The 21,768-nt window shown below is 53.9% G+C and overlaps 2 protein-coding genes across 8 annotated transcripts in view; one reads left to right on the forward strand and one right to left on the reverse strand.

Moving 5' to 3' along the window:
* Nucleotides 1–16,538, forward strand: part of GPT (glutamic--pyruvic transaminase) — a 68,258-nt gene extending 51,720 nt beyond the window's left edge. For all 6 annotated transcript variants that reach the window (XM_069956911.1, XM_069956913.1, XM_069956912.1 and 3 more), the window contains 8 exons: nt 24–157; nt 1,433–1,676; nt 4,520–4,599; nt 5,751–5,887; nt 5,963–6,137; nt 6,217–6,372; nt 14,707–14,819; nt 15,279–16,538. In XM_069956911.1, the coding sequence (XP_069813012.1) occupies nt 24–157; nt 1,433–1,676; nt 4,520–4,599; nt 5,751–5,887; nt 5,963–6,137; nt 6,217–6,372; nt 14,707–14,819; nt 15,279–15,369 (1,130 nt within the window). In that variant the 3' untranslated portion in view covers nt 15,370–16,538. The remainder of the gene's footprint in view (nt 1–23; nt 158–1,432; nt 1,677–4,519; nt 4,600–5,750; nt 5,888–5,962; nt 6,138–6,216; nt 6,373–14,706; nt 14,820–15,278) is intronic.
* A 3,102-nt stretch (nt 16,539–19,640) lies between these two features.
* LOC138782923 (alanine aminotransferase 2-like) overlaps nt 19,641–21,768 on the reverse strand; it is an 86,695-nt gene continuing 84,567 nt past the window's right edge. For both annotated transcript variants that reach the window (XM_069956917.1, XM_069956916.1), the window contains one exon: nt 19,641–19,830. In XM_069956917.1, coding sequence (XP_069813018.1) covers nt 19,740–19,830 — 91 coding nt within the window. In that variant the 3' untranslated portion in view covers nt 19,641–19,739. The remainder of the gene's footprint in view (nt 19,831–21,768) is intronic.

A 21,768-nucleotide genomic window follows, 5' to 3' on the forward strand; every position in this document is an offset into this window, starting at 1 on the left:
ATCATCTTCCTGTCCTTCCTCAGGCTCCTACAGCGCCAGCCAAGGAATCGAGATTGTCCGGCAGGATGTGGCCAAATACATCGAGCAGAGAGACGGCGGCATCGCCTCCAACCCCGACAACATTTATCTCTCCACCGGTGCCAGCGACTCCATAGTGGTAAGAGATCCCCCCCAGACCGTGACCTCTGCCCGCTGCAGGACCCCATAACACAGGGCTGCCCCCCCCCCAGACCGTGACCTCTACCCACTGGAGGACCCCATACAACAGGCCTGCCCCCCCCAGACCGTGACCTCTGCTCGCCGCAAGACCCCATAACACAGGACTGCCCCCCAGACCGTGACCTCTGCCCGCTGCAGGACCCCATAACAAAGGACTGCCCCCCCAGACCGTGACCTCTGCCCGCTGCAGGACCCCATAACACAGGGCTGCCCCCCCAGACCGTGACCTCTGCCCTCTGCAGGACCTCATAACACAGGGCTGCCCCCCAGACCGTGACCTCTGCCCGCTGGAGGACCCCATAACACAGGGCTGCCCCCCCCAAGACCGTGACCTCTGCCCGCTGGAGGACCCCATACAACAGGCCTGCCCTCCAGACCGTGATCTCTGCCCTCTGGAGGACCCCATAACACAGGGCTGCCCCCACCCAGACCGTGACCTCTGCCCGCTGGAGGACCCCATACAACAGGGCTGCCCCCCCCAGACCGTGACCTCTGCCCGCTGGAGGACCCCATAGCACAGGGCTGCCCCCCCAGACCGTGACCTCTGCCCGCTGCAGGACCCCATAACACAGGGCTGCCCCCCCCCCAGACCGTGACCTCTGCCCGCTGGAGGACCCCATAACACAGGGCTGCCCCCCCCCAGACCGTGACCTCTGCCCGCTGCAGGACCCCATAACACAGGGCTGCCCCCCCCCCCCCGACCGTGACCTCTGCCCGCTGGAGGACCCCATAACACAGGGCTGCCCCCCCCCCCAGACCGTGACCTCTGCCCGCTGGAGGACCCCATAACACAGGGCCGCCCCCCCAGACCGTGACCTCTGCCCGCTGCAGGACCCCATAACACAGGGCCGCCCCCCCAGACCGTGACCTCTGCCCACTGCAGGACCCCATAACACAGGGCTGCTCCCACCACATCACTTTAGCCATCATGGTCTCTCTGATCAGTGTGCAGTGACTCTGCGGGTTGGGGGATGGGGACATTGTGTCTCCCTGGCAGTGCCCCTTTGTCCGGTGTCCTGGCACAGGCCGGCACCACGTCCCCTTGGCGGCCGGCACATTCCTCGTCCTCACAAGCGCTTTGTTCTTCTGTTTTTCTTCTTAGGTTCTCTCTGGTATTTGGGTGGGGGTCCTGACTGGCTGTGTGTGTGGCTTCAGGGGGTCAGTAGTCCCCAGACTCGGCCCGTTGGTGTTAACCCCTTCTCTTCTCCTGCAGACTATGCTGAAGCTGCTGGTGGCGGGGCAGGGCAGCTCCCGGACAGGGGTCCTCATCCCCATCCCCCAGTACCCGCTGTACTCGGCAGCCCTGGCGGAGCTGGACGCGGTGCAAGTGAATTATTACCTGGATGAGGAGAACTGCTGGGCACTGAACATCAAGGAGCTGAGGAGGGCGCTAGAGGAGGCGCGGAAACACTGCAACCCCAAGGTCCTGTGCATCATCAACCCGGGCAACCCCACAGGTACGGGGGGCAACCAGGGGTCCTCGCTTTGTGTGTCCGGTGGATAGGTGACAGCCGGGCCTCCTCGCTTTGTGTGTCTGGTGGATTGGTGACAGCCGGGGCTCCTCGCTCTGTGTGTCCGGTGGATAGGTGACAGCCGGAGCTCCTTGCTGTGTGTGTCCGGTGGATAGGTGACAGCCGGAGCTCCTCGCTCTGTGTCCGGTGGATAGGTGACAGCCGGGGCTCCTCGCTCTGTGTCCGGTGGATAGGTGACAGCAGGAGCTCCTCGCTGTGTGTGTCCGGTGAATAGGTGACAGCCGGAGCTCCTCGCTCTGTGTGTCCGGTGGATAGGTGACAGCCGGGGCTCCTCGCTCTGTGTCCGGTGGATAGGTGACAGCCGGGGCTCCTCGCTCTGTGTCCGGTGGATAGGTGACAGCCGGGGCTCCTCGCTCTGTGTCCGGTGGATAGGTGACAGCAGGAGCTCCTCGCTCTGTGTGTCCGGTGGATAGGTGACAGCCGGGGCTCCTCGCTCTGTGTCCGGTGGATAGGTGACAGCAGGAGCTCCTCGCTCTGTGTGTCCGGTGGATAGGTGACAGCCGGGGCTCCTCGCTCTGTGTCCGGTGGATAGGTGACAGCCGGAGCTCCTTGCTGTGTGTGTCCGGTGGATAGGTGACAGCCGGAGCTCCTCGCTCTGTGTCCGGTGGATAGGTGACAGCCGGGGCTCCTCGCTGTGTGTGTCCGGTGGATTGGTGACAGCCGGGGCTCCTCGCTCTGTGTCCGGTGGATAGGTGACAGCCGGGGCTCCTCGCTCTGTGTCCGGTGGATAGGTGACAGCCGGAGCTCCTTGCTGTGTGTGTCCGGTGGATAGGTGACAGCCGGAGCTCCTCGCTCTGTGTCCGGTGGATAGGTGACAGCCGGGGCTCCTTGCTCTGTGTCCGGTGGATAGGTGACAGCCGGAGCTCCTCGCTGTGTGTGTTCGGTGGATAGGTGACAGCCGGGGCTCCTCGCTCTGTGCCTGGTGGATAGGTGACAGCCGGAGCTCCTCGCTGTGTGTGTCCGGTGGATTGGTGACAGCCGGGGCTCCTTGTTCTGTGCCTGGTGAATAGGTGACATCCGGGGCTCCTCGCTCTCTGTCCAGTGGATAGGTGACAGCCGGGGCTCCTCGCTCTGTGCCTGGTGGATAGGTGACAGCCGGGGCTCCTCGCTCTGTGTGTCCGGTGGATAGGTGACAGCCGGGGCTCCTCGCTGTGTGTGTCCGGTGAATAGGTGACAGCCGGGGCTCCTCGCTGTGTGTGTCTGGTGAATAGGTGACAGCCGGGGCTCCTCGCTGTGTGTGTCTGGTGAATAGGTGACAGCCGGGGCTCCTCGCTGTGTGTGTCTGGTGAATAGGTGACAGCCGGGGCTCCTCGCTGTGTGTGTCTGGTGAATAGGTGACAGCCGGGGCTCCTCGCTGTGTGTGTCCGGTGAATAGGTGACAGCCGGGGCTCCTCGCTGTGTGTGTCCGGTGGATTGGTGACAGCCGGGGCTCCTTGTTCTGTGCCTGGTGAATAGGTGACATCCGGGGCTCCTCGCTCTCTGTCCGGTGGATAGGTGACAGCCGGGGCTCCTTGCTCTGTGCCTGGTGGATAGGTGACAGCCGGGGCTCCTCGCTCTGTGTGCCCGGTGGATAGGTGACAGCCGGGGCTCCTCGCTGTGTGTGTCCGGTGAATAGGTGACAGCCGGGGCTCCTCGCTGTGTGTGTCCGGTGGATTGGTGACAGCCGGGGCTCCTCGCTGTGTGTGTCCGGTGAATAGGTGAGAGCCGGGGCTCCTCGCTCTGTGCCTGGTGGATAGGTGACAGCCGGGCCTCCTCGCTTTGTGTGTCTGGTGGATTGGTGACAGCCGGGGCTCCTCGCTCTGTGTGTCCGGTGGATAGGTGACAGCCGGAGCTCCTTGCTGTGTGTGTCCGGTGGATAGGTGACAGCCGGAGCTCCTCGCTGTGTGTCCGGTGGATAGGTGACAGCCGGGGCTCCTCGCTGTGTGTGTCCGGTGGATAGGTGACAGCCGGGGCTCCTCGCTCTGTGCCTGGTGGATAGGTGACAGCCGGGGCTCCTTGCTCTGTGTCCGGTGGATAGGTGACAGCCGGAGCTCCTCGCTCTGTGTGTCCGGTGGATAGGTGACAGCCGGGGCTCCTCGCTCTGTGTCCGGTGGATAGGTGACAGCCGGGGCTCCTCGCTCTGTGTCCGGTGGATAGGTGACAGCCGGGGCTCCTCGCTCTCTGTCCGGTGGATAGGTGACAGCCGGGGCTCCTCGCTCTGTGTGCCCGGTGGATAGGTGACAGCCGGGGCTCCTCGCTCTGTGTGTCCGGTGAATAGGTGACAGCCGGGGCTCCTCGCTGTGTGTGTCCGGTGGTATGGTGACAGCCGGGGCTCCTCGCTGTGTGTGTCCGGTGGTATGGTGACAGCCGGGGCTCCTCGCTCTGTGTGTCCGGTGGATAGGTGACAGCCGGGGCTCCTCGCTCTGTGTGTCCGGTGGATAGGTGACAGCTGGGGCTCCTCGCTCTGTGCCTGGTGGATAGGTGACAGCCGGGGCTCCTCGCTCTGTGTGTCCGGTGGATAGGTGACAGCCGGGGCTCCTCGCTCTGTGCCTGGTGGATAGGTGACAGCCGGGGCTCCTCGCTCTGTGTGTCCGGTCGATAGGTGACAGCCGGGGCTCCTCGCTCTGTGCCTGGTGGATAGGTGACAGCCGGGGCTCCTCGCTCTGTGCCTGGTGGATAGGTGACAACCGGGGCTCCTCGCTGTGTGTGTCTGGTGGATTGGTGACAACCGTGGCTATTCGCTCTGTGTGTCTGATATCTGCCAGATGTTCTTGTTCTTTGTCCCTTAGGTCAGGTGCAGAGCAGGAAATGTATTGAGGATGTTATTCGCTTTGCGGCTGAAGAGAATCTGTTTCTGATGGCTGATGAGGTGAGTAGTACTGTGTCCTCCGCCAGGCTGATGGGGTGAGTAGTACTGTGGCCCCCACCTGGCTGATGAGGTGAGTAGTACTGTGGCCCCCGCCAGGCTGATGATGTGAGTAGTACTGTGGCCCCCACCTGGCTGATCATGTGAGTAGTACTGTGTCCTCCGCCAGGCTGATGGGGTGAGTAGTACTGTGGCCCCCACCTGGCTGATGAGGTGAGTAGTACTGTGGCCCCCGCCTGGCTGATCATGTGAGTAGTACTTTGGCCCCCACCTGGCTGATGATGTGAGTAGTAATGTGGCCCCCACCTGGCTGATAAGGTGAGTAGTACTGTGGCCCCCACCTGGCTGATAAGGTGAGTAGTACTTTGGCCCCCACCTGGCTGATGAGGTGAGTAGTACTTTGGCCCCCACCAGGCTGATGAGGTGAGTAGTACTGTGTCCTCCGCCAGGCTGATGAGGTGAGTAGTACTGTGTCCTCCGCCAGGCTGATGAGGTGAGTAGTACTGTGTCCTCCGCCAGGCTGATGAGGTGAGTAGTACTGTGGCCCCCACCTGGCTGATGAGGTGAGTAGTACTGTGTCCCCCGCCTGGCTGATCATGTGAGTAGTACTTTGGCCCCTGCCTGGCTGATGATGTGAGTAGTACTGTGGCCCCCACCTGGCTGATAAGGTGAGTAGTACTGTGGCCCCCACCTGGCTGATAAGGTGAGTAGTACTGTGGCCCCCACCTGGCTGATGAGGTGAGTAGTACTTTGGCCCCCACCTGGCTGATGATGTGAGTAGTACTGTGTCCTCCGCCAGGCTGATGAGGTAAGTAGTACTGTGTCCTCCGCCAGGCTGATGAGGTGAGTAGTACTGTGGCCCCCACCTGGCTGATGAGGTGAGTAGTACTTTGGCCCCCACCTGGCTGATGATGTGAGTAGTACTGTGGCCCCCGCCTGGCTGATGAGGTGAGTAGTACTGTGGCCCCCACCTGGCTGATGAGGTGAGTAGCACTGTGGCCCCCACCTGGCTGATGAGGTGAGTAGTACTGTGGCCCCCACCTGGCTGATGAGGTGAGTAGTACTGTGGCCCCCACCTGGCTGATGAGGTGAGTAGTACTGTGGCCCCCACCCTATGAGACGTCTGAGTCGCGGTGACACTGCTCTCCCCACAGGTCTATCAGGACAACATCTACGCCAAGGGCTGCGCCTTCCACTCCTTCAAGAAGGTTCTGTTTGAGATGGGCCCCAAGTACTCGGATGTGGTTGAGTTGGCGTCATTTCACTCCACATCCAAAGGATTCATGGGCGAGTGAGTGCGGAGGGGCGCATCCTCGGGGGGTCCTGTACATGGAGGTCCACACTAAAGGTCTTATACTCCCCCCAGGTGTGGGTTCCGTGGCGGCTACATGGAGGTGATCAACATGGACCCAGCGGTGAAGCAGCAGCTGATGAAGCTGGTGTCGGTGCGCCTGTGCCCCCCAGTCACCGGCCAGGCCCTGCTGGACGTCATCATGAGCCCCCCTCAGCCAGGGGAGCCATCCTACAAGCAGTTCATGGAGGTAAGATGGCGCAGGCACTGTAACATCGGGGGACTGAGGCGAGAGCCGGTGGTTATACTGATATGTTCTTCGCTTCCAGGAGAAACAAGCTGTCCTTGGTAATCTGGCGGAGAAGGCGCGACTGACTGAGGAGATCCTGAACCAGGCGCCCGGGATCCAGTGTAATCCAGTCCAGGGAGCCATGTACTCCTTCCCGCGGATCCAGATCCCCGAGCGAGCGGTCAAGCTGGCCCAGGTACCCACCAGTCGGACGGCCATTTTTATCCCTTGTTATTTATGTTGGGGGGGTGAGGGGCGGTATGTTCTGGTGGATCTGCATCGGTAGCGGTTTTATCCCCATATATGTCAGTAGATAAAATTTTTGTGTAATACCTTACAGAACAAAACGTGGAACTAACTGTAAAAACGAATCGGTTTATATGATAGAAGCCCAGGTCCTGCACAGATCGGGAGCAGAACGGGCAGTAAGCCCCCTCATCGCCAAGGTGCCACGTCCTGATCGCCCGGCCAGGACTGACCGACCGATCACGGCGATATAAGTCCCCAAAAAGTGTTAAATATCTGCTCTGGGCACCTCAGCTAGGTAGGTATGCTAGGTAGCTGAGGTGCCCAAAGCAGGTATTGGCACATACTCACCTGATCCCGGCGTCCCGATCACGTCTTCCGGGTCCCAATCGCGTCCTCTTCTTCGTCGGCATCTTCGGGTATTTCCGTCGGTCCCGACTTTGGCTCCCTTTGGCTTTTTCCGGAATTCTTGTCCTACTGCCCCCTAGCGGCTGGTAAGTGCGCTGCTAATCAGCAACTCCTCCTTTTTGGCGTAGGGTGTTTTTTCCTATATCCTACCGCCACTGTCTGCTGATAAGTACCGCACATAAGTGAGGCATTTATCAGCAACTAACAAACACTATTACACTACACGAAATAAAGTTTTACACTACACCACTACACATTTACATACCCCATATACCAATCCCCGTATAAGATGGCCCCCAGGGTGTTTTCGGTATCAGACGCATACGTTATTATTGCCTCCGACACCGAAACAGCCAGTGAGGATGAATGGGGGGATCCTTCTTTCTTCCATTCATCCTCATCATCCTCATCATCCAGTGACGTGTCTGGGGGTAGCGTAGCATATGCTGCCCCCCAGACACGTCCTTTCCGCCAGTATAGTCCCACTCTGTGGAGTGTGACACGAGCGGAGACGCGTACCTGCAGGTGCCAGCTGCGGAATGCACAAAGGGTTATCCTTCGCCATTCCGCAGTTTGCACATACCCTTATGTGTATGAAGGAAGGGACACCCGAATCCTGCATCCCCCCCCCCTCCCATCCTTGGAGTTACTGGGGAGATCGTTTGGGGCCTGATCTTCCCACTGCTGGATAAAGGTCACCACCTGTACGGGGATAACTTTTATACCAGCACCCCCTCTTCTGGTCCCTCGCTGCCCTGTAGCTTGCGGCACGATCCGAACATATCAGAAGCAGTAATAGCGCCCTAATATTTAGCAGCCATGGAGCGGACCCAGCGCTTCTGGATATGAAGGACCCCGTATCGCACCAGGACAACATTTTCCAGGTGACGTCCCCCACACTGGAAAACAGGAGACCCCAGAAGAAGTGCAGAGTGTGGCGTAACAGGGGGATCAGGAAGGACACCATTTACCAGTGTGACACCTGTCCTGATCACCCCGGCCTCTGCATACTGGATCAGCTTCCAAGGCGCACTACACGTCACTGGGGTTCTACATTATCTGTGGGGATATGGCCCCCTGGTGACGGCCACATTTGGGACGTGAAAATGAAAAAAAAAATGGTATTTTTTATTTTCACGGCACATGTTCTACATATGTGCCCGTCACCAGTGGGGTCCATATCCTCACTGCACCCCTTGTTAGATTCCTTATGGGGTGTAGTTTCCAGAATTTCTACTGACCTGGCAGCACAGGAGCTTTGTAATTGCGACACGGCCTCCATCCTCCATTCCAGCCTCTAAATGGCGCTCTCCCACAAAGAGACAAGGAGCTAGACAAACGTTAAAGAGTGCACTCCACCATATAATAAATGTATAAAGATATATGTACAGAAAAATATATATATAATTTTTATTAGTTAATTATACTCACAAAAAACACTCACAAAAAACACTACACAATACACTTAAAAACATTTAAAAATTCCTATCAGGAACATACAAATCTACGGTCTACCCACACTCCTGACGAAGTCACCGGAGGGTGACGATACGCGTGGGGTTCTTTGCCGGGGGTAGCAGTTCCATGACCCTTTATTTATCTAGGCACCGATATTTACATATTCCCTTCCTGTGTTGCTCTGGGTGATATATATATTTTTTGCCTTATACATCCACATATCTTTTATGGTTTGGCATTCTGGTTTTTTGCTTTGCCGATATTTTGGATTTATATTATTATTGTTATGATGATGTTTTTGACTTTATACTTCATCTGATTTAGTGTTCTCTTTGTTTAATTCTGTTTCTACAGGCTACATTGGTCTCTTACATTGAGTGCCTAGGGACTTTATTCCCTTACTTGTTTACATTCCATATATTCTATTTGGGTCATGTTGACAATATTATTTGTTTGCTACTCCCCGTAGGTCTGATACCCTTCATCATTTGTGTGGGTAGACCGTAGATTTGTATGTTCCTGATAGGAATTTTTAAATGTTTTTAAGTGTATTGTGTAGTGTTTTTTGTGAGTGTTTTTTGTGAGTATAATTAACTAATAAAAATTATATATATTTTTCTGTACATATATCTTTATACATTTATTATATGGTGGAGTGCACTCTTTAACGTTTGTCTAGCTCCTTGTCTCTTTGTGGGTTAACGTTATTGCTATCTAGACATTGAGTGGCACCCCCGCAATTTCACACAGTAACTGGTTGAGCCACCTGTCTTCTTTTGTGTTCATCTAAATGGCGCTCTGTCCCTTTGGTCGCTTGCCCTGTGCCCATATGGCACATTATATCCACATGTGGGGTATTTTCGTACTCAGGGGAAATTACCCTACACGTTTTGCGTTCATTTTCTTTTTTAACCCCTTGTGGAAATGGAAAAAAATCAAGGCTAGACCAACATTTAGTGTAAAAAAATGTTTAATTTTTACACTAAATCATTGATCTTGTCTTGATTTTTTCACTTTAACAAGGGGTTAAAAGATTTAAAAAAAACACTAAATGTGTAGAGCAATTTCCCCCGAGTCCGTAAATACCCCACATGTGGACATAAAGCGCCATGCGGGTGCAGGGTAAGCCTCCAAAGGGAAGGAGCGCCATTTGGCTTTTGGAGGCTGGATTTGGCTGGAATGGATTTCGAGGGGCCATGTTGCATGTAAAAGGCCCCTGTGTTGCCAAGACAGTTGAAACCCCCCACAAGTGACCCCATTATGGAAACTACACCCCTCAAGGAATGTAACAAGGGGTGTAGTGAGCATATGGACCCCACTGGTGACGGGCACAAATGTGGAACAATGTGGAGTGAAAATGAAATATTACATTTTTTACACTATAATGTTGGTTTAGCCTTAAATTTTTCATTTTCACAAGGGGTTAAAAGAGAAAAAACACACAAAATGTGTAGAGCAATTTCCCCCGAGTCCGTAAATACCCCACATGTGGACATAAAGCGCCATGTAGGTGCAGGGCAAGCCTCCGAAGGGAAGGAGCGCCATTCGGATTTTGGTGGTTGGATTTGGCCAGAATGGATGATGAACGCCATGTCGCATTTACAGAGCCCTCATGCTGCCAAAACACTGGAAACCCCCCACAAGTGACCCCATTCTGGAAACTGCACCCCTCAGGGAATCTAACAAGGGGTGCAATGAGGATATGGACCCCTTGATGACGGCCACATTTATGCCGTGAAAGTTCACGTCACATTGTTCCACATTTGTGCCCGTCACCAGTGGGGTCCATATGCTCACTGCCCCCCTTGTTAGATTCCTTGAGGGGTGCAGTTTCCCGAATGGGGTCACCATGTGGGGGGTTTCCAGTGTCTTGGCAGCACGAGGGCTCTGTAAATGCGACATGGCCCTTGAAATCCATTCCAGTTAAATCCAGCTTCCAAAAGCCAATTGGCGCTCCTTCCCTTTGGAGGCTCGTCCTGCGCCCGCTTGGCACTTTATCGCCACATGTGGGGTATTTCCGTACTCAGGGGAAACTGCGCTACATGTTTTGTGTGTTTTTTTTCCTTTTATCCCTTTGTGAAAATGAAAAATTGAAGGGTAGAACAACATTTTAGTGTAAAAAATACTTTTGTCTTTTTTCACGCCATATTGTTGGGAAAATCTGTGAATCACCTGTGGGGTCCAGATGCTCACCGCACCCCTTGTTACATTCCTTGAGGGGTGTAGTTTTCTAAATGGTGTCCCTTTAGGGGTGTTTTTTAGGTTTTGGCACCCCAGAGCCTCTGCCAACCTGAAGTGGTACAGTCAGAAATGACCAAATAAAATGGAGGCATTGAAATTCACTAGGCGCTCCTTTATATCTGAGGCTTGTGGTTGCGTCAAATAGCACAATAGGGCCACATATGGGGTATTTCTATAAACTGCAGAAACGGGGCAATAATTATTGGGGTGCATTTCTCTGGTAATAGGTTTATAATTATGAAAAATATTGGATTATAATAAAATCTCTGCACAGAAAATTAAAATTTTCAAATTTCTTACACACTTAGCTTTTATTTCTGTGACTCCCCTAAAGGGTTAAAACACTTTCTGGATGAGCTTTTGCAGAGTGTGGGGGTGCAGTTTCTGAAATGGGGTGCTTTGTGGGGCTTTCTAACATACAGTCCCTTCAAATACACTTTCAGGTACAAACACACACACCGTATACGCAGCAGATCTGATGCTGTGTTCAGTTATATAGATCTAATCTGCTGCGTATCTGCTGCGTATCGCAGCAGTAAATACGCAGCGTATACGGTGTGTGTGTTTGTACCCTTAGGGTACAAACACACACAGCATATATGCTGCGTATTTACTGCTGCGATACGCAGCAGATTAGATCTAAATAACTGAGCACAGTATCAAATCTGCTGCGTGTGTTTGTACCCTAAACCTGAATAGGTCCCTAAAAAATATCTGATTTTGAAATTTTAGTGAAAACAGGTGGGTGTGTACTCGAGCGCTGTCTGTGTGAACTAGCTGCGTACTAAGGACAGATGGGATCACCTGAATATCCCAATAGTAGTACAAACAAAAAACCAAGTTAATTGTACCTGTTTCTTGCATGTGATATATAGAATGTGCAATAGACGGTTGATAAAGCCCTACACTCTGGCTGTATAACCAGTACTTACCTCCAGGTACACGTTCTATCCAGGGTGAGGTTTGTATTGATTGAACAATCACTACACCACCACCTGGAGGGAGGATTGTGTAACGCCTGGAGTAGTGGATCCACTGGACCGTCACCAGCGATGGCACTAACCTCACCAGGGAGCGGAGTCTAAGGGGTCAATGGTTTTCACCAGAGCCCGCCGCAAGGCGGGATGGACTTGCTGCGGCAGGCGACCCCCAGGTCGCTACCCCTGGCTTGGTTGCTAGGGACGGCGGGCGAGGCGTGGCAGGAGCAGTAGGCAGGAGATGGTGCTGGCAGAGGCCTGTAGGCGTAACCGCAGGTGACAGGATGAACACAGGAGCAATGGAGTGACAGGGGAGCAGGAACCAGGAACAAGGACTAGGGACCAGGTAGCGGATAGGAATCAGGAACAACAGGGAGCTGGGCCAAACGCTATGGGAAGCATGTAGAGGCTCCAACACCTGGAAGGGGGCAGGGCTGGAACTTATAGGGGAGTGATTGACAAACAGACCAATTAGGAGCGCACTGCCCCTTTAAATCTGAGACAGACGGCGCGCGCGCCCTAGAAGGCGGGGACGCGCGTGCCGGCCGGCACTGCGACGGACAGGAGCGTGGTGAGGTGAGGCGCTCCCCGGGGCCGAAGCAACAGCAGCTCCGGGTCCCTGCCTACGGACACCGGCTGCTGCAGATGTAGGAGAGAGGGTGCGGCGGCGGTCCGGAGCTTGGGACGCCGCCGTGACCCTAACAGATTGCTAGCTTCTCTTCACACTGTCCCAGAGGGGATACAGGCAGAGGATTACCTGACAAACCTCACCCTGGATAGAACGTGTACCTGGAGGTAAGTACTGGTTATACAGCCATAGTGTAGGGCTTTATCAACAGTCTATTGCACATTCTATATATCACATGCGCGGAACAGGTACAATTACTTGGTTTTTTGATTTTGAAATTTTATAGAAAATTTTGAAATTTGCTGCTAATGTTTTAGGCTTTCTATTGTCTAAAAAAAAGAAATATAGTTTAATAAATGCCGCCAACATAAAGTAGACATGTTGCTAATGCTATTTACTATATAATTTATGTGGCATAACCATTCTATGTATAAGCAGAAAAGTTTCAAAGTTGGAAAAATGCAATTTTTTACTTTATTTTGGATTTTTTCATAAAGATTCGTTATAAGTATCTACTCTAATTTACCAGAAATGTGAAGTACAATATGTCACGAGAGAACAGTCTCAAAATCAGCCGGATAGGTAAAAGCATCGCAAAGTTATTAATGAATAAAGTGACACAGGTCATATTCATAAAATTTGCCTTGGTCCTTAAAGCGTAACTGTCATTTCAGGGTCATTTTTCTGAAAACATTAAATATCAACAGTACAAGCGATTTTAAGAAACTCTGTAATAGGTTTTATGTACTAAAAGAGTTTCCTTCTGTAGTGAAAAAGCAATCCCCCAGCCTCCCCCCTCACTGCAGAAGAAGCAGGATTTCTGTCTCCATTATGTGGCTATGGAGAGGGGAGGGGCTGTTAGGAGTGACTGAGCACTGAGCAGTCCTGCACAGCACAACACCCTGCAATCTTCTCTCAGTAAGTTCATAGATAAGCACTGACCTTTCTGACCCCAGAATCCTGCGTTTTAGGTGCCCAGAGAGTCTACAAACAGCTGACCTTCATGTCACCTCTTCCTGCTCCCTCATCTCCCTGGGCCCCTCCCCCCTTCATAGGCTTACAATGGAGAGAGCAGAGCCCGTCTTCACTGGCTTCTCTGTAATGAAGACGTGTTTGCCTGATAATGCACAGATAAGAAGTCAGGGGGGGGAGGCTGGGAAATTGCTTCTTGAGTACAGAAGGAGGCTTTTTTGGCTGATGAAACCTATTACAGAGTTTTTTTTAAATCGCTTATACTACTGATTCCTGCAATAAAAAAAACATGACAGTTACTCTTTAAGGCCATTTTAGGGCTGATCCTTAAGGGGTTAAACCTGCTGCGGATTTGTAGTCACACTGGTGCAGCTCCGGCGTCCTCTCGTGTCACGTTTCTGACCCCTGGTGCAGCTCCGGCGTCCTCTCGTGTCACGTTTCTGACCCCTGGTGCAGCTCCATCATCATCTCCTCGTGTCACGTTTCTGGCCACTGGTGCAGCTCCATCATCATCTCCTCATGTCACGTTTCTGGCCACTGGTGCAGCTCCATCATCATCTCCTCGTGTCACGTTTCTGGCTACTGGTGCAGCTCCATCATCATCATCTCCTCATGTCACGTTTCTGGCCACTAGTGCAGCTCCGGCGTCATCTCGTGACACGTTTCTGACCCCTGGTGCAGCTCCATCATCATCTCCTCGTGTCACGTTTCTGACCCCTGGTGCAGCTCCATCATCATCTCCTCGTGTCACGTTTCTGACCCCTGGTGCAGCTCCATCATCATCTCCTCGTGTCACGTTTCTGACCCCTGGTGCAGCTCCATCATCATCTCCTCGTGTCACGTTTCTGACCCCTGGTGCAGCTCCATCATCATCTCCTCGTGTCACGTTTCTGACCCCTGGTGCAGCTCCATCATCATCTCCTCGTGTCACGTTTCTGGCCACTGGTGCAGCTCCATCATCATCTCCTCATGTCACGTTTCTGGCCACTATTGCAGCTCCATCATCATCTCCTCATGTCACGTTTCTGACCACTGGTGCAGCTCCATCATCATCTCCTCATGTCACGTTTCTGGCCACTAGTGCAGCTCCATCATCATCTCCTCGTGTCACGTTTCTGGCCACTAGTGCAGCTCCATCATCATCTCCTCATGTCACGTTTCTGGCCACTAGTGCAGCTCCGGCGTCATCTCGTGACACGTTTCTGACCCCTGGTGCAGCTCCATCATCATCTCCTCGTGTCACGTTTCTGACCCCTGGTGCAGCTCCATCATCATCTCCTCGTGTCACGTTTCTGACCCCTGGTGCAGCTCCATCATCATCTCCTCGTGTCACGTTTCTGGCCACTAGTGCAGCTCCATCATCATCATCTCCTCGTGTCACGTTTCTGGCCACTAGTGCAGCTCCATCATCATCTCCTCGTGTCACGTTTCTGGCCACTGGTGCAGCTCCATCATCATCTCCTCGTGACACGTTTCTGACCCCTGGTGCAGCTCCATCATCATCTCCTCGTGACACGTTTCTGACCCCTGGTGCAGCTCCATCATCATCTCCTCGTGTCACGTTCACTCCGGACATCTCACCATCATCTTCCTCCCGCAGGCTGAGGGCCAGGCCCCGGACATGTTCTTCTGTATGAAGTTACTGGAGGAGACTGGAATCTGTGTGGTACCAGGGAGCGGGTTTGGCCAACGAGAAGGAACCCATCACTTCAGGTAGGTGCAGGGCCCCAGCATGTGTCCTGCGTACCCTGGATTGTGCATCTCACGCTTGGGGCCTGTCCTTGTTACCATAGTAACCAATCACAGCTCATCTTTCAGTTTACCAAAGCAGTATTAGAGATGAACGCTGTGCTCTGGTTGCTATGGGCAATAAGGGCAGGCTTGACAACCAATCACAGCTTGGCTTTTATTTTACCAGACAAGGGTAAGGAGAGACAGCTGCATGGTGATTGGTTGCTATGGGTGACGGTGATATTTCTCTGTGCCATTTTATGTCTGCTTGGTACGTTTCTTCAGTAGTTTTTGCAGCAGTTTACAGCGGATTTCTCTACAGTAGCAGTGAGGTGTATGTGGTATGTCATTGAATGGCGGACAGATTGCTGGTTTGGTGGTAGATGTGCGCAGGTTTTACCGGTGTGAACGCGCCCTTAGGTGTGTGTTCTGTTCCTGCAGGATGACCATCCTCCCGCCCAGCGACAAGCTGAAGAGTCTCCTGGAGCGGCTGAAGGATTTCCACCACAAGTTCCTCCAGGAATACTCGTAGACTCAGTCAGACTCCTCCGCTCTAAGGCCGCCATGATGGAATAGACTATGATAATGTGGAGCTGGGGGAGCCTGTAGTGGTAGTTCCCGTATATGTGCCAATCCCGTCCCCATGCTATAGCACTTTATACCGTAACCACCCGATCCCGGACCCCGGTTATGTTTAAGTTTCAGGTTTTATTTGATTTTAAATCTATTTTAGAGCATGTAGTACTATTGTCCGTATAGCGCCCCCCTCATTCCAGGCCGCTGTGTCCGGGAACGTCCCGCTAATCGCCTTAAGTCATGGAGTCAATTCAGTATGTGCCTCAGAAATGCTTTAGGTCAGGAGATGGCGGCACTCTGGCCTGTACGCTGAAGTATGGTGACACCACCCAACCCCCCTGCCCCGCCGACGCCTTTACCTGACTCCCCCCCCCCCCCCCCCCCTCTTTACCAGATCAATGTATAAAATCACTGGATGATACTGCTATGCAAAATGTATGATGGTACGGCAGGCCGCCGCACGCCTGGGGGAGACGTCTGGCCGCCGCGCGCCTGGGGAAAACGTCTGGCCGCGCGCCTGGGGGAGGCGTCTGGCCGCCGGGCGCCTGGGGGAGACGTCTGGCCGCCGCACGCCTGGGGGAGACGTCTGGCCGCCACGCGCCTGGGGAAAACGTCTGGCCGCACGCCTGGGGGAGGCGTCTGGCCGCCGGGCGCCTGGGGGAGACGTCTGGCCGCCGCGCGCCTGGGGGAGACGTCTGGCCGCCGCGCGCCTGGGGGAGACGTCTGGCCGCCGCGCGCCTGGGGGAGACGTCTGGCCGCCGCGCGCCTGGGGGAGACGTCTGGCCGCCGAGCGCCTGGGGGAGACGTCTGGCCGCCGCGCGCTTGGGGGAGACGTCTGGCCGCCGCGCGCCTGGGGGAGACGTCTGGCCGCCGCGCGCCTGGGGGAGACGTCTGGCCGCCGCGCGCCTGGGGGAGACGTCTGGCCGCCGCGCGCCTGGGGGAGACGTCTGGCCGCCGCGCGCCTGGGGGAGACGTCTGGCCGCCGCGCGCCTGGGGGAGACGTCTGCCTGCTGTCGCCCCCTGCTGTTACTTCCCCTGATTTTATCCTAAATACAGATTTGCTGCTCACTTGGACAAGGGCTAAAAATGTGCAAATGTCCGAACCAATAAAGACGAGAACACAAAGGTCTGACGCTTCATTTCTTTATACCAGAGCCCTGACCCCAGGAGCTGACACTCTAATCTCCTATCGCACACGGTGTATCATCACTCCCATCATCCTCCTCCCTGACCCCAGGAGCTGACACTCTAATCTCCTATCGCACACAGTGTATCATCACTCCCATCATCATCCTCCTCCCTGACCCCAGGAACTTACACTCTGATCTCCTATCACACACAGTGTATCATCACTCCCATCATCCTCCTCCCTGACCCCAGGAGCTGACACTCTAATCTCCTATAACACACAGTGTATCATCACTCCCATCATCCTCCTCCCTGACCCCAGGAGCTGACACTCTAATCTCCTATCGCACACGGTGTATCATCACTCCCATCATCCTCCTCCCTGACCCCAGGAGCTGACACTCTAATCTCCTATCACACACAGTGTATCATCACTCCCATCATCATCCTCCCTGACCCCAGGAGCTGACACTCTAATCTCCTATCACACACAGTGTATCATCACTCCCATCATCCTCCCTGACCCCAGGAGCTGACACTCTGATCTCCTATCACACACAGTGTATCATCACTCCCATCATCCTCCCTGACCTCAGGAGCTGACACTCTAATCTCCTATCACACACAGTGTATCATCACTCCCATCCTCCTCCCTAACCTCAGGAGCTGACACTCTAATCTCCTATCACACACAGTGTATCATCACTCCCATCATCCTCCTCCCTGACCCCCGGAGCTGACACTCCTGCTGCATTATTTCCTGGTCCGCTCACCTATCCCCTTGCAGTGTGTGTAACCCCTTCCTCCCCACAGCCCACCTGTAGTGTATATCCTCCCCCAGCACTGTGCACTAGGTTATAGTAAAGCAGAGAGGAGTAGGTGCTGTGCTGTGATTGGCCAGATAAGTAATGGAGTCCACAAGTCAGCAGTGCTGGGAAATGGCTCCTCTCTGGTCCTAGTGCCTGACACAGAGGGACAGCTGGGCACATGAAGGGTTAATGTAACAGGACGGGCAGGTGTGTGGAGTTCTGTCTCTGCTGCCGCCTGGTGAGTGACCTCCAGGACCCCGGTGATAACCTGAAGCCGCAGAGTCCTCCTGTGTAATACACGCCCGCCACACGGACCCCATCTGAGGAAACACGGCCAATCACACGGATCCCATCTGAGGAAACACGGCCGGTCACACGGACCCCATCTGAGGAAACACGGCCGGTCACACGGAGCCCATCTGAGGAAACACGGCCGGTCACACGGAGCCCATCTGAGGAAACACGGCCGGTCACACGGAGCCCATCTGAGGAAACACGGCCGGTCACACGGACCCCATCTGAGGAAACACGGCCGGTCACACGGACCCCATCTGAGGAAACACGGCCGGTCACACGGACCCCATCTGAGGAAACACGTCCGGTCACACGGACCCCATCTGAGGAAACACGGCCGGTCACACGGACCCCATCTGAGGAAACACGGCCGGTCACACGGACCCCATCTGTCTGAGGAAACACGGCCGGTTACAGGGACTCCATCTGAGGAAACACGGCCAATCACACGGAGCCCATCTGTCTGAGGAAACACGGCCGGTCACACGGACTCCATCTGTCTGAGGAAACACGGACCCCATCTGAGGAAACACGGCCAATCACACGGACCCCATCTGTCTGAGGAAACACGGCCGGTCACACAGACCCCATCTGAGGAAACACGGCCCGTCACACGGACACCATCTGTCTGAGGAAACACGGCCCGTCACACGGACCCCCATCTGTCTGAGGAAACACGGCCGGTTACACGGACCCCATCTGTCTGAGGAAACTCGGCCGGTCACACGGATCCCCATCTGTACAGAGAAACACGGCCCGTCACATGGATCCCGATCTGTACAAGGAAACGGCCCGTCACATGGATCCCGATCTGTACAAGGAAACGGCCTCACCCCCAGACATTACCCTGAAGACCCTCTCGGCTGTAGACCTGACTGCCAAGGCTTTGTACATTGTGCTACGGACTTTGTGCGTTGTCATTATTGCGTTATGGGGGTGGAGCATATACTGATGATGTCATCACCACTCTGACCTCCCCCCATGTGTTACATCATTATTGCGTTATGGGGGTGGAGCATATACTGATGATGTCATCACCACTCTGACCTCCCGTCCATGTGTTAATCATTGTTGCGTTATGGGGGTGGAGCATATACTAATGATGTCATCACCACTCTGACCCCCCCCCCCCCCATATGTTACATCATTGTTGCGTTATGGGGGTGGAGCATATACTGATGATGTCATCACCACTCTGACCTCCCCTCCATGTGTTACATCATTGTTGCGTTATGGGGGTGGAGCATATACTAATGATGTCATCACCACTCTGACCCCCCCCCCCCATATGTTACATCATTGTTGCGTTATGGGGGTTGAGCATATACTAATGATGTCATCACCACTCTGAACCCCCCCCCCCCCCCTTGTGTTACGGGGGTGGAGCATATACTGATGATGATGTCATCACCACTCTGTCCCCCCTATATGTTACATCATTGTTGCGTTATGGGGGTGGAGCATATACTGATGATTTCATCACCACTCTGACCCCCCCCCCCCCCCCCATATGTTACATCATTGTTGCATTATGGGGGTGGAGCATATACTGATGATGTCATCACCAGTCTGCCCCCCCCCATGTGTTACATCATTGTTGTGTTACGGGGGTGGAGCATATACTGATGATGTCATCACCACTCTGCCCCCCCCATATGTTACATCATTGTTGTGTTACGGGGGTGGAGCATATACTGATGATGTCATCACCACTCTGACCCCCCCCCCCCCCCATGTGTTACATCATTGTTGTGTTATGGGGGTGGAGCATATACTAATGATGTCATCACCACTCTGACCTCCCCCCCATGTGTTACATCATTATTGCGTTATGGGGGTGGAGCATATACTGATGATGTCATCACCACTCTGACCTCCCGTCCATGTGTTACATCATTGTTGCGTTATGGGGGTGGAGCATATACTAATGATGTCATCACCACTCTGACCCCCCCCCCCCATGTGTTATGTGACAGATGAGACAAGGAAACATACATGATCCCGGAGAATCTGTTTATTAGACTGCGGACGCTTCTGGGATCCATCGAGGGGGGGGGGGGATCCCGATTAGTGGACTGTCCCTGGATCCCCGACATCAGGAATATTCTGCCAAAAAGCGAGTGTGGAATTGGGTGATCTGTTGCAAAATGGATTCCAGCTCAGTGATGGGACGGAGAAGAGTGATCCTATAAGACAAGATGGCGGGAGGTGACATCACAGCCGCAACCAGGGGGACACGAAGGGGCCCCACCTATACAGGAGTCTATACAGGAGGGCCTCCACCTATACAGGGGTCTATACCTGACAGTCTAGAGGAGGGAGGAGATGATGGCGGTGTATCTTATAGAGGAGGAGGGAGGAGATGATGGCGGTGTATCTTATAGAGGAGGAGGGAGGAGATGATGGCGGTGTATCTTATAGAGGAGGAGGGAGGAGATGATGGCGGTGTATCTTATAGAGGAGGAGGGAGGAGATGATGGCGGTGTATCTTATAGAAGAGGAGGGAGGAGATGATGGCGGTGTATCTTATAGAGGAGGGAGGAGATGATGGCGGTGTATCTTATAGAGGAGGGAGGAGATGATGGCGGTGTATCTTATAGAGGAGGGGGGAGGAGATGATGGCGGTGTATCTTATAGAGGAGGGAGGAGGAGATGATGGCGGTGTATCTTATAGAGGAGGAGGGAGGAGATGATGGCGGTGTATCTTATAGAGGAGGGAGGAGATGATGGCGGTGTATCTTATAGAGGAGGAGGGAGGAGATGATGGCGGTGTATCTTATAGAGGAGGAGGGAGGAGATGATGGCGGTGTATCTTATAGAGGAGGAGGGAGGAGATGATGGCGGTGTATCTTATAGAGGAGGGAGGAGATGGCGGTGTATCTTATAGAGGAGGGAGGAGATGGCGGTGTATCTTATAGAGGAGGAGGAGATGATGGCGGTGTATCTTATAGAGGAGGGGGGAGGAGATGATGGCGGTGTATCTTATAGAGGAGGGCGCAGATAATGATGGCGGTGTATCTTATAGAGGAGGAGGAGGAAGATGATGGCGGTGTATCTTATAGAGGAGGGAGGAGATGATGGCGGTGTATCTTATAGAGGAGGGAGGAGGAGATGATGGCGGTGTATCTTATAGAGGAGGGGGGAGGAGATGATGGCGGTGTATCTTATAGAGGAGGGAGGAAATGATGGCGGTGTATCTTATAGAGGAGGGGGGAGGAGATGATGGCGGTGTATCTTATAGAGGAGGGAGGAGATGATGGCGGTGTATCTTATAGAGGAGGGAGATGATGATGGCGGTGTATCTTATAGAGGAGGGGGGAGATGATGGCGGTGTATCTTATAGAGGAGGAGGAAGGAGATGATGGCGGTGTATCTTATAGAGGAGGAGGGAGGAGATGATGGCGGTGTATCTTATAGAGGAGGAGGAAGGAGATGATGGCGGTGTATCTTATAGAGGAGGAGGGAGGAGATGATTGCGGTGTATCTTATAGAGGAGGAGGGAGGAGATGATGGCGGTGTATCTTATAGAGGAGGGAGGAAATGATGGCGGTATATGTTATAGAAGAGGGGGGAGATGATGGCGGTGTATCTTATAGAGGAGGAGGGAGGAGATGATGGCGGTGTATCTTATAGAGGAGGGAGGAGATGATGGCGGTATATGTTATAGAAGAGGGGGGAGATGATGGCGGTGTATCTTATAGAGGAGGGGGGAGGAGATGATGGCGGTGTATCTTATAGAGGAGGGAGGAGATGATGGCGGTGGAGGAGATGATGGCGGTGTATCTTATAGAGGAGGAGGAGATGATGGCGGTGTATCTTATAGAGGAGGGAGGAGATGATGGCGGTATATGTTATAGAGGAGGGGGGAGATGATGATGGTGGTGTGTCTTATAGTGGAGGGGGAAGATGATGATGGCGGTGTATCTTATAGAGGAGGGAGGAGATGATGGCGGTGTATCTTATAGAGGAGGGGGGAGGAGATGATGGCGGTGTATCTTATAGAGGAGGGAGGAGATGATGGCGGTGGAGGAGATGATGGCGGTGTATCTTATAGAGGAGGAGGAGATGATGGCGGTGTATCTTATAGAGGAGGGAGGAGATGATGGCGGTATATGTTATAGAGG

The sequence above is a fragment of the Dendropsophus ebraccatus genome, chromosome 2 (genome assembly GCF_027789765.1).
Source record: "Dendropsophus ebraccatus isolate aDenEbr1 chromosome 2, aDenEbr1.pat, whole genome shotgun sequence".
NCBI classification, from domain to species: domain Eukaryota; kingdom Metazoa; phylum Chordata; class Amphibia; order Anura; family Hylidae; genus Dendropsophus; species Dendropsophus ebraccatus.